The sequence below is a fragment of the Gavialis gangeticus genome, unplaced genomic scaffold, assembly GCF_001723915.1.
Source record: "Gavialis gangeticus isolate Ggan-Ray unplaced genomic scaffold, GavGan_comp1, whole genome shotgun sequence".
Lineage (NCBI taxonomy): Eukaryota > Metazoa > Chordata > Crocodylia > Gavialidae > Gavialis > Gavialis gangeticus.
In genome coordinates, this window is record NW_017729022.1 from 58,498,036 (window position 1) to 58,512,199 (window position 14,164).

At 45.9% G+C, this 14,164-nt stretch overlaps 1 protein-coding gene across 1 annotated transcript in view; it reads left to right on the plus strand.

Moving 5' to 3' along the window:
* Positions 1-1,202: 1,202 nt before the first annotated feature.
* NTN4 (netrin 4) overlaps positions 1,203-14,164 on the plus strand; it is a 106,883-nt gene continuing 93,921 nt past the window's right edge. The window contains exons 1-2 of the mRNA XM_019515058.1: positions 1,203-1,326; positions 1,412-1,941. Coding sequence (XP_019370603.1) covers positions 1,468-1,941 — 474 coding nt within the window. The 5' untranslated portion in view covers positions 1,203-1,326; positions 1,412-1,467. The remainder of the gene's footprint in view (positions 1,327-1,411; positions 1,942-14,164) is intronic.

The following is a 14,164-nucleotide window of genomic DNA, read 5'->3' on the forward strand; positions in this document are numbered from 1 at the left end:
CCAAAAAGGGAGTGGAGGAGCCAGCATCATCTGTGTACAAAGCTGGTTATGATAAAGAACTTATTATGCATCTAAAATATCTTGATATGCCCATCTTGGAGTCCTTAGAGCCCTTTTGTTTTAAAGGTAAATGGTTATGGGTCATGAAATCCAATTTAATTCCTGATAAACTGCCAGTTTCTTTACAAATAGGTGGAAGGTTTATAGTAAAAAAATTACCAAACCATGGCTGTAACTGCAAAAGGCTTCATATTGAACTCCCAGGGTGACTTTTATTTTCTGCTTGGATACTTGAATTGTACAGTCTTAAAAATCAAAAAGACTTCTAGACAAACCTAAGCAAAAACTAAATAGACTAAATTGCAGGGCAACTCACCAGCACCATTTCAACTGAAAGTTTTTCTTTCAGAGTGGAGAGTGGTATGGGGTGCTGGCTGCAGATGGAGAGTTTGGGGAAGGGTGTTGACTATTAGAGGGCATAGGTAGAATGCTGTAAAATATTTTTACCACACTCTTGACTTCACTCAAGCTGAATTAACCTCCAAGTTCAGAGAACTATTATTTGCACAGCAGAAACACTAAAGTACATCAACTGGCTCTCCTGCTACAGCTTACCTCCCTTTCTCCTGCCTCACCTGAACCATGGGCAGAGGTACAAGCAGGGTTTGTGCCCTGGGCAGTCCTGGGGGAGAGGTGCTGCTGAGCTCTGGAGGAGCACTGGTTCCAAGTTGTGGGGGTACCCAGGAATCTCAACTATGATGGAGGCTCAAAAACAGTGCCCAGTGGTGGTGGCAGCAAGTGCTGCCACCACAGCTACTGCAGTATGATCTGCCCATCCCAGCTGTTGCTCTTAAAGCAGTAGTGTGATGTCTGTGCACCTAGCTGCTGCTATAAGAGCAATGTTGTGGAATTGCTTTTGCTACCACAGCATGGACTCTGAGAGGATTTGGGAGGGGGAGGAGGGGAATCCTGGCACTCCTCCAAAGTTGGTGTCCAGGTCTGGTGCCCTGCATGCCCATCCCTAGTTCTGCTGCTGCCCATGTATGCTTGGACCAGCCCATCTCAGTAGTTTTATGACTTTCCTATGACTGCATAGGTCTCCTTTTGGATCTTGGGGTAGGGAGGGCTATTCAACACCTTCCTCAAATACTAAAAATATTTGTGGGATTTTCAGGAAGCTTCACTCCAAACCCACAGGACCTGGGATAGTTCAGAAAGAAGCTTGACTTTCCCTAACACAGAGTCGAAAGAGGAGGCCTTCCATTTCCCACTGCAGTGGTGCCATAGTAAGCCCAGGTGTTACTGGGCTTCATAATGTTTATTACAGTATGTGAGGTTTGCACTGTAGGCTAAGCACAAAGCCACGACAGTTGTGTTGCTCTAGATTGACACTGTGTTTTCCTTCACTTAGGGCTGAGCAATGTTGTTGGAGTTGGGTCCCACTGTGAAAAAGCATGCAACCCTAGGATGGGAAACCTAGCTCACGGGCGGAGATTGTGGACAGATACCACATGTGGACTCAACTCCACAGAGTTTTACTGCTCATACAGTGAGAACGCAGACCTGACCTGTAAGCGGCCCAAGTGCAACAAATGCAATGCTGCGTATTCGCACCTGGCTCACCTGCCCTCTGCCATGGCTGACTCTTCTTTCCGATATCCACGCACCTGGTGGCAGTCAGCTGAGGATGTACACAGGGAGAAAATCCAGCTGGATTTGGAAGCTGAATTTTACTTCACTCACTTAATCATGGTGTTCAAGTCACCGAGGCCAGCAGCAATGGTTCTAGAGCGATCTCAGGATTTTGGGAAAACATGGAAGCCTTACAAATATTTTGCCACTAACTGTTCAGCAACCTTTGGCCTAGAAGATGATGTGACAAAGAAAGGAACAATTTGCACTTCTAGATACTCAAGTCCCTTTCCCTGCACTGGAGGAGAGGTAAGGTCACTCATATTTTTAATCGATGCTGACAAGTTGAACTGGGGCTTACAGTTGCTTCAGAGCATCTATGTCTCTGCTCCATTTTAGAGTAGTTTTACAATTTCATTTTTCTATTATCATACATGTTTCTCTCTTTCTTGGTGCTTTGTGGAAAAACCTACTCAAACTGCAAGGTACCTGAGAGTAATGGCAATCACAAAGGTACTGTTAATTCTACAAAATGAACACATAGGAAAGAGAGAGGTTTTCCCCTCCAATGTCTTTCTAATTTTGAATTTTTACTTGTAACAATAGCAAGTCCAAATTTTGATGACAATGTGACTATTGATAAATTGGTGGTGTCCGTGTTTCCTTTAAATATTTATCACTTCTGTCAATGAGTTAGTATGCAAACCAGCTAAAAAGAACTACTGATTTAAATGTCATTTTATTATGTAAATGTAATTCTGTAGAAGAAAGAAATGCTAGTTAACTAAGAAACCTCACTTCCATACCTCTTTTGTATCTGAGAAATGAAGTAAACCAGAGAAGCAGAATGGCTAAAAGAAAAAAGGAAAAGTTTTTTTCCCTATGTGATGAAAAAAATGGTGTGAGAACTCTAGAATCTTTCCAGTACTGCATACAACAGAAAATTTAAGAGCTGCTCCAGAATGTACTATTTCTGGTTTTTGTTCAAATTGGTAACTCAAGCAGTTTTGAGAGATTCTATCTAGCTAAGACCCATCATGGGGATGGAGATGTTTCCAGTTCCTCTCATTGGGCTTATACTTTCCATTAGTGGTGAAGTATCCTCAGTGGAGGGCCTGTTAAGATTTTAAAGCCTGCTTCCCCCTAGTGGTATACCAAGAGTTTGAACTTCAGTTCAAAGTGGTGGTGGTCAGAACTAGAATCATAGAACTGTATTTTGTTTTTCTTTGGAATAAAATAGAAGAATGAATGATAGGTATTAACAAACAGGAAAGTAAATTATTAATTTAGCTACACTATAGTATTGCTAATTGTTTTCTTTGAGGTAAGATGCCCTGTGTCATGCTGCTGGGGATCACTGTCAATTTTTAAGTAAATAAACATCTAAGATGATGGTGGAAAGGTAGGAGAATTCTGCAGAGAGAAATTATCATTTGCATGTAGACATCTAGGGCCAAAAACCTTCTTTTAGAAGTTCACACTAAGCTCAATAAAAACCCATAAGACTATCCCAGGACAAAACTCAAAGGATCAAGTATGAATAAATAAGCTGCAGTTTAGTTTCCCCCTGGCTTTGAATTCAAAGGAAGGATTATCTGTACAGTTTTCCATCTGTTCTGTTTTCCATAGAAATATTAATTTTGGCTCCATATCAGAGCTTAGTAGCATTGAAACTTAAAGGATTAGTAACCCTTTTGGTAAACCATTGATATGCTAGTTCACACCAGCTGAGAATCTATCCCCAAAGTCTGAAAACAAATTGCCATGCTATGTAGCTCATTGTGTCTACAGTTGCTTTCTAACAACAGTCAAGCTATAGTAGGCAGACTCCAGGATTTATTCCTGATTTGGTTATGGCAGTAAGAAGTATCTGATGTTCTCTAATTTATACTTCCTAAGCAAAAAGTCATGTCAAGGCAGCAGGTGCTCTGGTCTGGAGAGAAACTGTTGTGTTCTTTTCAACAAAGAGGCCAAAGCCTCCAGTGTTAAAGTGGTCAATTGCCCTTGGCATTTATCCCTTTATTACCAAGGAATGTTTAAAGTGGGGGCGGTGGCGGTGGAGAGGGCAATGGAAAACTGCACTTTGTCTCCCTCCTCTGATTAAAGCAAAGAGCAGACTGTCCCCCATGGCAAAACTGGGATTTGATCTAAGCAGTAGAAGCTGTTCTAGGAGCAGCAGGAGGTGCTACACTGGTGAGTTTCTGTAGCTTTTCCACTGGTTTGTGTCCCATTGTCCCAACATAAGGCAATGTACTGTGAAGACTTGCAACTGTGACCAGCTCTCCCACTCTTCTTCTGATTTATTATGACCATGGAGTAGAATGTGCTGGTGATGTTTGCAATGCAGAGGGGACTCTATAAACTGGGTTGTTTAATGCTTCCATGCTTTAAACAAATTGTGAGTTCAAGAAACTGTCCTTCCAAAATAACTGGCATTTTATGTGTGTGGCATACTTCAGTTCCCTACATTTAAACACTGCTTGTATTTACCTGCAAAATAATAACAGCAGCTTTTTGGTAAGCTAATGGCAAGCATGCATGCTTAGCAAATATCAAATTTAATTTATTAGCATGCTACATTCCAGCAGTTACATGTAGCTGTTGACAATGAGAAGTATCTCACCCAAAGCAACACCAGAGTTGTGCACTTTTTTAAATTATACAGTGCTTAATCCCACTAAGAATAGCACCTAGTTTTAGACGTATGGAAACAGTAATTTTCCTTGGAACAGTAGTTTCAAATATGCAGTCATCTTAAAATATCCAGTCTGAAAGGGTATTATTTAATTACAACCAAGTTGTCCCACTATTCTTTAAAGTATTAACTCTGGTGGTTTGTAGGTGACACTTTAAAGCATGTTAAATGCCTTTTGCACTGCTTTAATGGCATTACTGGTTGCACATTTGGCAGTGTATTGTGCATTAATTCCAGCTGCTGTAGCACATTTAGCAGCTTAATGTGCCTTAAATGACTTTGGGATGCAGCAAATGACTTTGGGGCACTGCAAAGTAAAATGCCTCCAAGGAATTTTAGTTTCCTACCCTGCAGCTGTGGAGAGAAGCACCCAGCTCCGTGTGGCTCAGAGGCTGTGCAGGCAGACCATGCAGGCAGCCTGGCAGCAGCCTGGGAAGACAGGTTCCACAGAAGGTGTGGGGGAAAAAACAGTGAGCCTAGCCTAATCTTTTTTTTTTTTTTTTCTTCCCCGGAGCCTTCCTGCCTGCCTGAGCTGTGTGGGGGCCTGGTGCTACCCACCAGGACTGCCCGAGCCAGGTGTCTGTGGGCGGATGCCACATGCAGTACGGCTGCCTCTGCCACAAAGGGAAGCCCCCCTCTTCCTCTCCACCCTGCAGCTCAGGAAACACTCTGCCTGCCAGCACCTCATTCTCCCCTCCCCACCGCTGGACAGGCAGGTAAGGATTGGGCTCTGACACGGCATGACACAGGGATTTACTTCACCCTAAATCGAATCAGTGGTTTTTAAAAAAACACCGCTTCAGTTTAGGAAGAATTAAACCCTTGTGTAGTGTAAAAATGCCCATACACTCTCTAACTACTACCAGATTTTTTTTCTGCCATAAGACAGCTCCCATACTGTATGACTCCAAACTGCATAGAAGTTTATTTGTTCACCACTTTCTTCTATTTAAAATGTGTCCAAAGTGGTCTCTATTTTTGGGTGTCTGAGTACATGGCGACTTGCATCTTTGGTCCCAGACTTGGCTACAGTTTGAGCACTTGAACTATAGTCTCCCCATGCCTCTGTCACCCCATTCATAAAAGAAAGGAAATGGGACTTGCCCATCTTTTTAAGTGTTTTGAGATCCTCAGTGAAAGATGTGATACAACATTGTTTATACTGGTGAGGGCTCACCTTTTTGGCAGGCATGCCACAAGTTAGCCTTGCACCCTCCTTGAGTGCCAATTCCTTTCCTTTACCAAAGCTGCTGCTCAGGTTACTGCTCCTTGACCAAGTTGCTTCTTTGCTTCCTGCCTTGTGCTCCCTGCCTTATCTGCGGCTCCATTTTCTGTTCTCTATCTGCCACTATGCTGCCTGTGCTCTCCCGAGTCTGCCATGTGCCACACAGAGGCTGTCTGTGTCACCTGTGGCACTAGTACTGCAGGTTGAACACCCATTTTTTTAATGGCCAAAATCCACAAATCTTGGGCAAGCAAGATGCTTGGATCTTTATGGGAATTTTATTTCAACAAGTAAGACAGGAATTGATATTTAGTATTCAATTCTGTCTCTCAACAGTGGTTATGAAAAGAATTTAAGCAAGGTGATTAAATGAATCAGTGAAATGGGGATCTGAGGTGTGGAGTAAGAGATCAGTTGATTATTGCCTCTTTCAGTCAGCTTTTCAGCCCTACAGCTGGACAGAGAATGAAGCCAGCTACTTTTGACAGTAGCTATAAAGAGGGGGCCAGATCCCGCCCTTCCCATAAAGGAGCAAAAACCAATTAAAGGGCCATATAGTAGGTGAGGTCAGGCCCCACGCTGACTGGAAGGAGGCCCTTACAACCCCCGTTAAAGTGCCAAAACAATGTTTGCGTCTTCTCTAGATGTTCCTTTTTAAAAAGGCACTGTGAATTAGTTTGGGCAAAAAATAGACTTTGTCTAATGAAAAAGAAAAGAGAAGACTTTATGCATAAAATGTTGGTCTTTTTTTCTGCTGCACTTACCTTAAATGCAAGGGGCAAGGGTTTCGTAGGGTGATGCCTTTTATTGGACCAGCTATGTAGTTAGTGGTCTCATTTCTGGACCATCATGCCTTACAACATCACTCTTATGCTACCTCACCTTTCATCATGTCCTAGGATGCTTAGTCTAATTCTTACGACAGCAAGCTTCCCTCCATAGTATTAAGGCAGAGATTCTTGAGAGAATTATATTGGCACAAGAGGTAAAATGCGACATCAGTGGAACATAATATATTCATAATTCAAAGGTCCAAAATTCATAATTTGTAGAAAAACAAGTATTGAGCTGCTTTTCCTGTCTGTCTTGAAGAAAGCAATTTTGTCTTTCCCATTCTGGCACTGTAACTGGCAGGTGAGCACGAGAACACTGAAAAAGGAGTCTGCATAGGGCCGTACTCCTGTTCAAGAGAAGGCTAAGTCTGTGCATCAGCTAGAGGTCATTCTTTCTCTCAGCCCATTCACAGTCTCATCTGTCTGTCAGTATCGGGATGCTCAGATATATCTCTGTGTTTTCCAGATTGCACAACCAACGCTTCCATTCATAACTTATGCTAAAGTCTGTAGCCAACTGGCCTTCCCAGCAGTCCCTAAACTCCTCCTACAGCTTACCTCCCTAGAAGATTGGCTTTTTTAACTTCCATACTCTGTTCTTATTCTAACCTTTACTATGGAGATTTGATCACACCCCGGCTTCTCCTGACTCCCTATTTTTTTTCTTTCAGCTATAAAACCATTGGGCTTATGGAATAGGGTACATTGTGCCTATAAATTAGGTCCAGTGGAACAGGGTATGTAAAGAAGTTGTGGAAACTTCCTCACTGGAAACTTTCAAGAGCAAATTAGACAGACACTTGGTTGGGATGGCTTAGTCAGGGATGTTCTTGCCTTAAACAGGGGGTTGAATTAGTCTCATGAAGTCCCTACTTTCCTAGGATCCTACAAGCTAGGCACTGGGATGCTTGACCCTGTCAAGACCGGGATGTGCTTGACATGGAGAGAGACAAACCTAGGCATCTGTAGAATTGTAAAGTAAAAAAAAGAGAGGTGCTGCTGGCATTTAGACACCTCCAGTGTAGAGAGATTACTACTGGGGCCTTCAGGATTGTAATTTTGGACTTGGACTCCTAAATGTCCAAAGTCCCACTTTGGATGTTTAAATCCCTTGTTGAATATAGCCCTTATGCTTACTTGGTGTATTTGGTTTTTCTGTGTTAAGTGCCAAAGACTGCATTGGCAGACAATGACTCGGGGTCAGTTTGTGATAGGTCTCATACTTCCCTGGGCAGGCTTTGAGTACAGGAAGTGCTCCTTTGCTGGGCCTCTGGGGCTGTGCAGCATAGGTTTGGATGAACATCCTCTGGTGGACATTCTCTGCAGAATGTAGTAGCCGGGTCAATCCACTTTTGCAATGGGTTCCTGAGGGAATGTGCTGTAAGCAGTGGGGGAAAATTATTATATGCGGGGCGGGGGGGGAGGGAGGGGCTGGCCCCACCTGACCCCGGCCCCTCCCTCCCACAGGGCTGTTGCAGGGCCAGCACATGCTGGTGCTGTATGTGGCGGTGGAGGTGCAACTGCATGCTGAGCGGTGTTGGGCGCTGTGGGATGGCAGTGCCATGGTCCTACTGCTGTCACCAGCCACGGTGAAAAGTTTGGGCGGGGGAGGCTAAGCCCCATTAGCCCCGGCCTTCCGCCACCTATAGTATTGAGGCCATTTGTCGAATGATTCTGCCTACAAATGCCTCTTTGCAACACCTGTGGTTCTGGCCTGAGAGATCTTTTGGCCCTCTTCTTCCCCCAGGTTTTTTGGCATGCATGTCAGTCCATGGCATTTGGAATTGGCCCTCCACTTTACCAGCTCTTGAAATGCCACTGCCTTGGAATGGAAAATGGCAAACAGTTAACAGGGCCAGCTGAGTGGACTCAGTGTTCCAAGTTGTCCCTTTGCAACCTGTGTTGTCCAGTGGAGGAAGCAAAGAACACTACTCCTAGTAAAATCAGAAGAAAGCATATGGACAGAATATAATAACCCAAACTGACATGTGGCCTTGCTACTGGGCCTAGCATCCCTCATGTGAAAAGTTCCATGGGATTTTTAATGCCCACAAGGGGCCAGGCTCTAAGTTTTACATCTGTTCTCTTAAACGGCATGTCCAGCACCATAGCACCTCACTGTTCAGGGCCAGGTTCAGGACTGACACTGAGAGACTAGCTCATTTCTTCAGATTTCTGCAATGTTCTATTTTGGGGTCCCTAGTTTTTAAATCCAAAGAGCCCATAATTCATTGTTGGGAAACAACAAGGAACGCAATGGGATGACATGGCACCATATCCTGCCCTTATCTGTTTGCTGAATTCCTAGTGTCCCACTTCCTTTGTCACAGTCTATATTGGCAGGCTGGGAGATGATGATTTCCTGTTCCTAAGTACATTTTTCTTTCAAAATCTTATGAACACTTTTATTTTCTGAAATTAGAGGCAACACAGCACTACTGAGGGTTTCTTACTATCACTTTAAACATGTATGATATATAGGCACACTTTTTTATTATAAATAATAGCTATTTAAAAATGTTTGGGGAAATGAATTATTCTTGTGCTAGAAAGAAATGCCCTTGATCTAGACTTGCAGCTGTTCTCATCAAAACTCTTACTGAACACCCTACCCTGTCTTGTAGGTTTTTGCAGTAGTGTCAGGCTTAGGGGATATAAAGAGAATTATTCCATGGTTCTGGGGAGTGAGCCAGTTTTTTTTAATAACACTGCCTATGAACAAGCAAGTTCAGTTCTCAGTCTGTCTTATTCTTTGGATGTAGCTCCAAGTTTTGCTGATCTCCTGTACACTAAACAGGTACTACAAACAGGCCAAATTTGAAAACATAAATCTTCAGGGGGGGAAGTGCTTCCCTGAGGGAAGAATATTTAAATATCATCTTTCTTGCCAATAGAGCAAAGGCCTTCCACATATTGTTGGCTGAAATGTCTGTTCCTTTTCTTATACAGTACAGTACAGCCATGTAAACTCACATTTGCAGAGCCATGATTAAAAGACTAACTGAAATCAAATTTTACTTTTTGTGGTACGTATCCAGCAACTGTAAATCTAGAAGTATTTACAAGCTGGCAACATAATCTGGGCATGTCTATGTTTGATGTATTGTTCAAGACTGTTAAAATGAAAAGATCAAGAATTTTTCTGTCTTTCTTGGTAGTAGCTTCTCATAGATTTCATAGACATTACGGCTGGAAGGGACCTCAGAAGATCATCTAGTCTAGTCCCCTGCCCAAGGCGCAGGCAGTCAGCTGGGGTCATAGGATCTTGGCAAGATAAGCATCCAGATTTCTCTTCAAGGCATTCAATGTAGGTGCTTGAACCATATCCGGCAGCAGGCTATTCCAGTTCTTCCTTATGTCCAGCCTGAAACGGTCTTGCAGGAGTTTGTAACCGTTCAACCTTGTCATCCCTTGGGGCACTCTGGTGAACAAATGTTCCCCCAGATCCTGGTGGTCACCCCTGATAAACTTATAGGTGGCCATCAGATAGCCCCTGAGCCTGCACTTTTCCAGGCTAAAGCATCCCATAGCTCTCAGCCTGTTGTTATAAGGTCTGTTTTCTTGACCTCTGATCATGCGCGTGGCTCTTGTCTGGGCTCTCTCAAGCTTCTCCACATCCTTTTTGCATTGTGGGGCCCAAAACTGGACATAGTACTCCAGCTGCGGCCTCACCAAGGCCGAGTACAAGGGGAGAATGACGTCCTGGGATTTGCTTGAGAAGCATCTATGGATGTAAGCCAGCGTTTTGGTCGCTTTACTAGCTGCAGCATCACACTGAAGGCTCATATTCATCTTGCGGTCAATCATGACCCCCAAGTCCCTTTCATCCGTAGTGCTAACCGGTATAGCACTGCTGAGCCTTTAAGGATGCTGAAGGTTTTTCCTCCCAAGGTGAAGAACCTTGCATTTATTGGTGTTAGACACCATCAGGTTCTCATCCACTCATTTCCTGAGCCTGTCAAGGTCTTCCTGGATTACCCTCCTGTCCTCAGGTGTGGATGCTTTACCCCAGAGTTCGGTATCATCGGTGAACTTGGCCAGTCTGCTTCTGACTCCAATGTCCACATCATTAATGAAGATGTTGAACAATATGGGTCCAAGGACAGAGCCTTGGGGGATTCCACTGGTCGCAGGACACCTGACGATTGACTTCTATCAACCACCACCTTCTGGGTCCGATCACGGAGCCAATTTCCCAGCCAGCAGATCATGGTGGACACGAGGCCACAGTTGGCCAGTTTTGCCAGGAGGTGATCATGGGATACCAGATCAAAGGCTTTTTTGAAGTCAAGATATATGACAATCTCCTTTCCCTTGTCCAGGTGATAGGTCACCTGGTCATAAAAGGAAATGAGATTGGTCAAGCAAGATCTACCCGCAACAAACCCATGCTGGCTATCCCTCAGGATGTTGCCGTCAGCCAGTCTGTTAAGAATGACCTCTTTGATAATCTTTTCTAAGACCTTCCCTGGGATAGAGGTCAGGCTGATGGGACTGTAGTTTGCCAGATCCACTTTTCCCCCTTTCTTGAAGATAGGCACCACATTGGCCTTCTTCCAGTCTTTAGGTACTTCACCAGAGCACCAGGAGTTCTCAAAAATCCATGCCAGGGGCTGGGCTGTGATGCAGGCCAGCTGCTTGAATACCCTGGGGTGTAGATTGTCAGGGCTGGCTGATTCAAAGGTGTCCAGCCTCTCAAGGTGTTTCTTCACGAGGTCAGCATTGATGAAGGGCAGGGAATCTCCCTCATCCTGGCCTCCCCGTTCTGTAGTTGGCAGGGATGTCCCGTGGGACTGATGAAAGACCGATGCAAAGTACCCATTTAATAGGTTGGCTTTTTCCTGGGCGTCGGTTGTCAGTTGTCCCATCTGGTTTAGCAGCGGTCCAATGTTGCCCTTGCTTTTCCTCTATCTCCCCACATATCTAAAAAAGGACCTTTTATTATCCTTGATACTTATAGCTAGTTGGAGTTCCATTGCAGCCTTGGCTTTCCTGGTTCGCTCCCTGCAGGACTGGACCAGTGCAGAATAATCCTCCTTGGAAGTGAATCCCATCCTCCATCCTTTGTAGGCCTTTCTTTTTAGCCTCAGGAGGTCCACTAGTTCCCTGGAGAGCCAAGGGGGCTCTGTGCCCTTTTGCTGCCTTTCTTCCAAGATGAAATAGAATTAGCTTGTGCATTGAGGATCGTTCCCTTGAGGAGCAACCACTCTTCCTGAACTCACTTCCTTTTTGGGTTGTGGTCCCTTAGGGCCTTACCGACAAGCCTCCTGAGCTTGTCAAAGTCAGCTTTCCTGAAGTCAAGGACTTCTGTATTGCTGACTGACTCGCCAGCTTTACGGTGGATGATGAAGGCGATCAGCTCATGGTCGCTGTCACCCAGCTTCCCATTGATCATTAGGTCACTGATTAGGTCGTCCCTGGTTGCCAGTACCAAGTTGAGCAGCGCTTTACCTCTTGTTGGCCCATAGACCTCGTGTCAGATAGAGGTCATCCATGCACGAGAGGAAGCTTTGGAACTGCTCGGATTTAGCCGAGCGCTCTTCCCACGGGATGTCTGGGTAGTTGAAGTCTCCCATAACATCCATGGACCGGGAGCATGCGGCGCCAGCCAATTCCCTGGTGAACTCCTGGTCAAGCTCTTGACTTTGGGTGGGAGGTCTGTAGTAGACTCCCACCATCCTGTCCCCTGTTCCATGTTTCCCATGGATTTTAACCCAGAGGGTCTCCAGCTGTCCACCCTGGACACCAATATCTGCTTGCAGGGACGCGTAGCTCTTCTTGACATAGGCTCCTGCCCCTTTTGTCCCCTCGATCTCTCCTGTGCAGGGTATAGCCATCTATACCCATGGTCCAGTCATGGGTGGAGTCCCACCAGGTCTCCATTATCCCTATGACAACGTAATTATTTGCATTAAGCAGGAGGACAAGTTCCTCCTGTTTATTTCCCAAGCTCCTGGCATTTGAGTATAGGCAGGCAAGTGTCCCCTTGGGGGACCCTTGCCTTGCCCACAGATTGTACCAGGGCTGGGGCAAGGGTGGGCTCCCTTAAGCACCTTGGCCTGCTGGCTTTGCAAGGGTTGCTCAGCGGGCCAGCAGTGGCAGTAGTCCTCCCATCCCCCGGCAGGCTTAGTTTAAAGCCCGGTGGAGCAGGTCAGCCAGTTTGGCTGAGAAGAGCCGCCTCCCCAGCGGAGAGAAGTGGAGGCCGTCCCTTCCCAGCTGCTTGCTGCCTCTCTCACCAAAGAGCGGGCTGTGGTCATGGAAGCCAAAGCCTTCTCGATGACACCGGCGCTGCAGTCTTTGGTTAACTACCTGGATCCTCCTCTCCCTCCTCAGCCCGTAGCCCGAGACTGGGAGGATTGAAAAAAACAACACCTGTGCCCCCAGACCCTTTAGCCCTGCTCGCAAATCCCTGTAGCACCTCATGACCTGGCTGGGAGCACTCCGAGCTGTGTCATTGGTGCCCACATGGATAAGGAGCATGGGATAGTGGTCAGTGGGTTGGAGGAGTTTAGGGATCTTCTCCACAATGTCTCAGATGCGGGCTCCTGGGAAGCAGCAGACTTCCCGGACTAAGGGGTCAGAGTGGCAGATTGACTTCTCAGTCCCCCTCAGGATGGAGTCTCCCACAACAAACACTTTGCGTTTTGTCTTGGGAAAAGCAGGGGCAGTAGCTACAGTAGTGCCCGTGTTGTCTGTGCAAGCTGGCAACTTAGCAGGTTCTGCTGGGGCTGCAAGAGGTTCATACCTGTTGCATAGCTCCAGCGGGGCAGGGGTCTTTGTGCGGCAAGCCTTGGGGCCCTTGACCACCTTGGTCCATCCCCTTGGGTGGACAGAATGGGAGGTCCCTGAGTCCTCCCTTGTCCTGGAGGGAGACCATGATCTACCCTCTGGCTCCCAGGGGAGAAGGGCCTGGTAGTAGGAAAGAAAATCTACAAAGAAAATCTTGCTTACAACACTTGTTCAAGGAATAGTAACTAATTAATATGAAGTGAACAAATCCAGTAATTTGGAACTAACAAAGATCTTATTCTTGTGATGTTACATCAAAATGATCTTGAAAGGCAGACATAAAAGAAGCTGTGTCACCTGATTATTAGCAAAATTATCAAGAAAAATAAATTTTATCTTTCTCAAACATTTCTAGGCAAGGTAGGGTTTCTAAGGAAATCCTGAGGGTCTTGTATAGAGTGTTTTTTCCTATTTAACTTTTGGCTTACTTATGCAAACACCCATCTTGCAGCATCTCAAAGCCCTTTGAGATGCTGCAAGAGGCACATGCGGGAACAAAAAAATATTCCCCGTTTGTAGCATGGGGACAGAACTAGAACCCTGGATATCCAGGGGTCAAAAAATACCCTGAGGGGGAAAAAAGTGGGGCTGGGGCCTGGACCATGCCCTGAAGCAACCGGAGGCACGGGTGTTCCACAGAGATGCTCTGGTAGCCAGCCAGAGTGGCTCTATGGCTGGCCCTAGCTCTGGTGCTGAAGCACACTGCCTGTCTGCAGGACAAGCAGCGTGCCAGTCGCAGGGAGCTGGACCTGGGCTCCGTGCGGTAAGTAAGGGGTGAGGGGCTGGAGGAGTGGGGAGGGGACCCATGGGCCTCTGGCCCCATCCCCTGCCTGCTCCCAGAGGCCCCCCAGTGGGTGCCCCCTCCAAGTCTTCCCCCATCACTGCAGCTGTCACCCGGGGCTCAGTACTGCTAAGCCTGAGTGGCCTCAGCTGCCCAACATTGAGCAGAGCCACGCAGCACCCTGCCAACCCATGCTGCACCCGCACAAT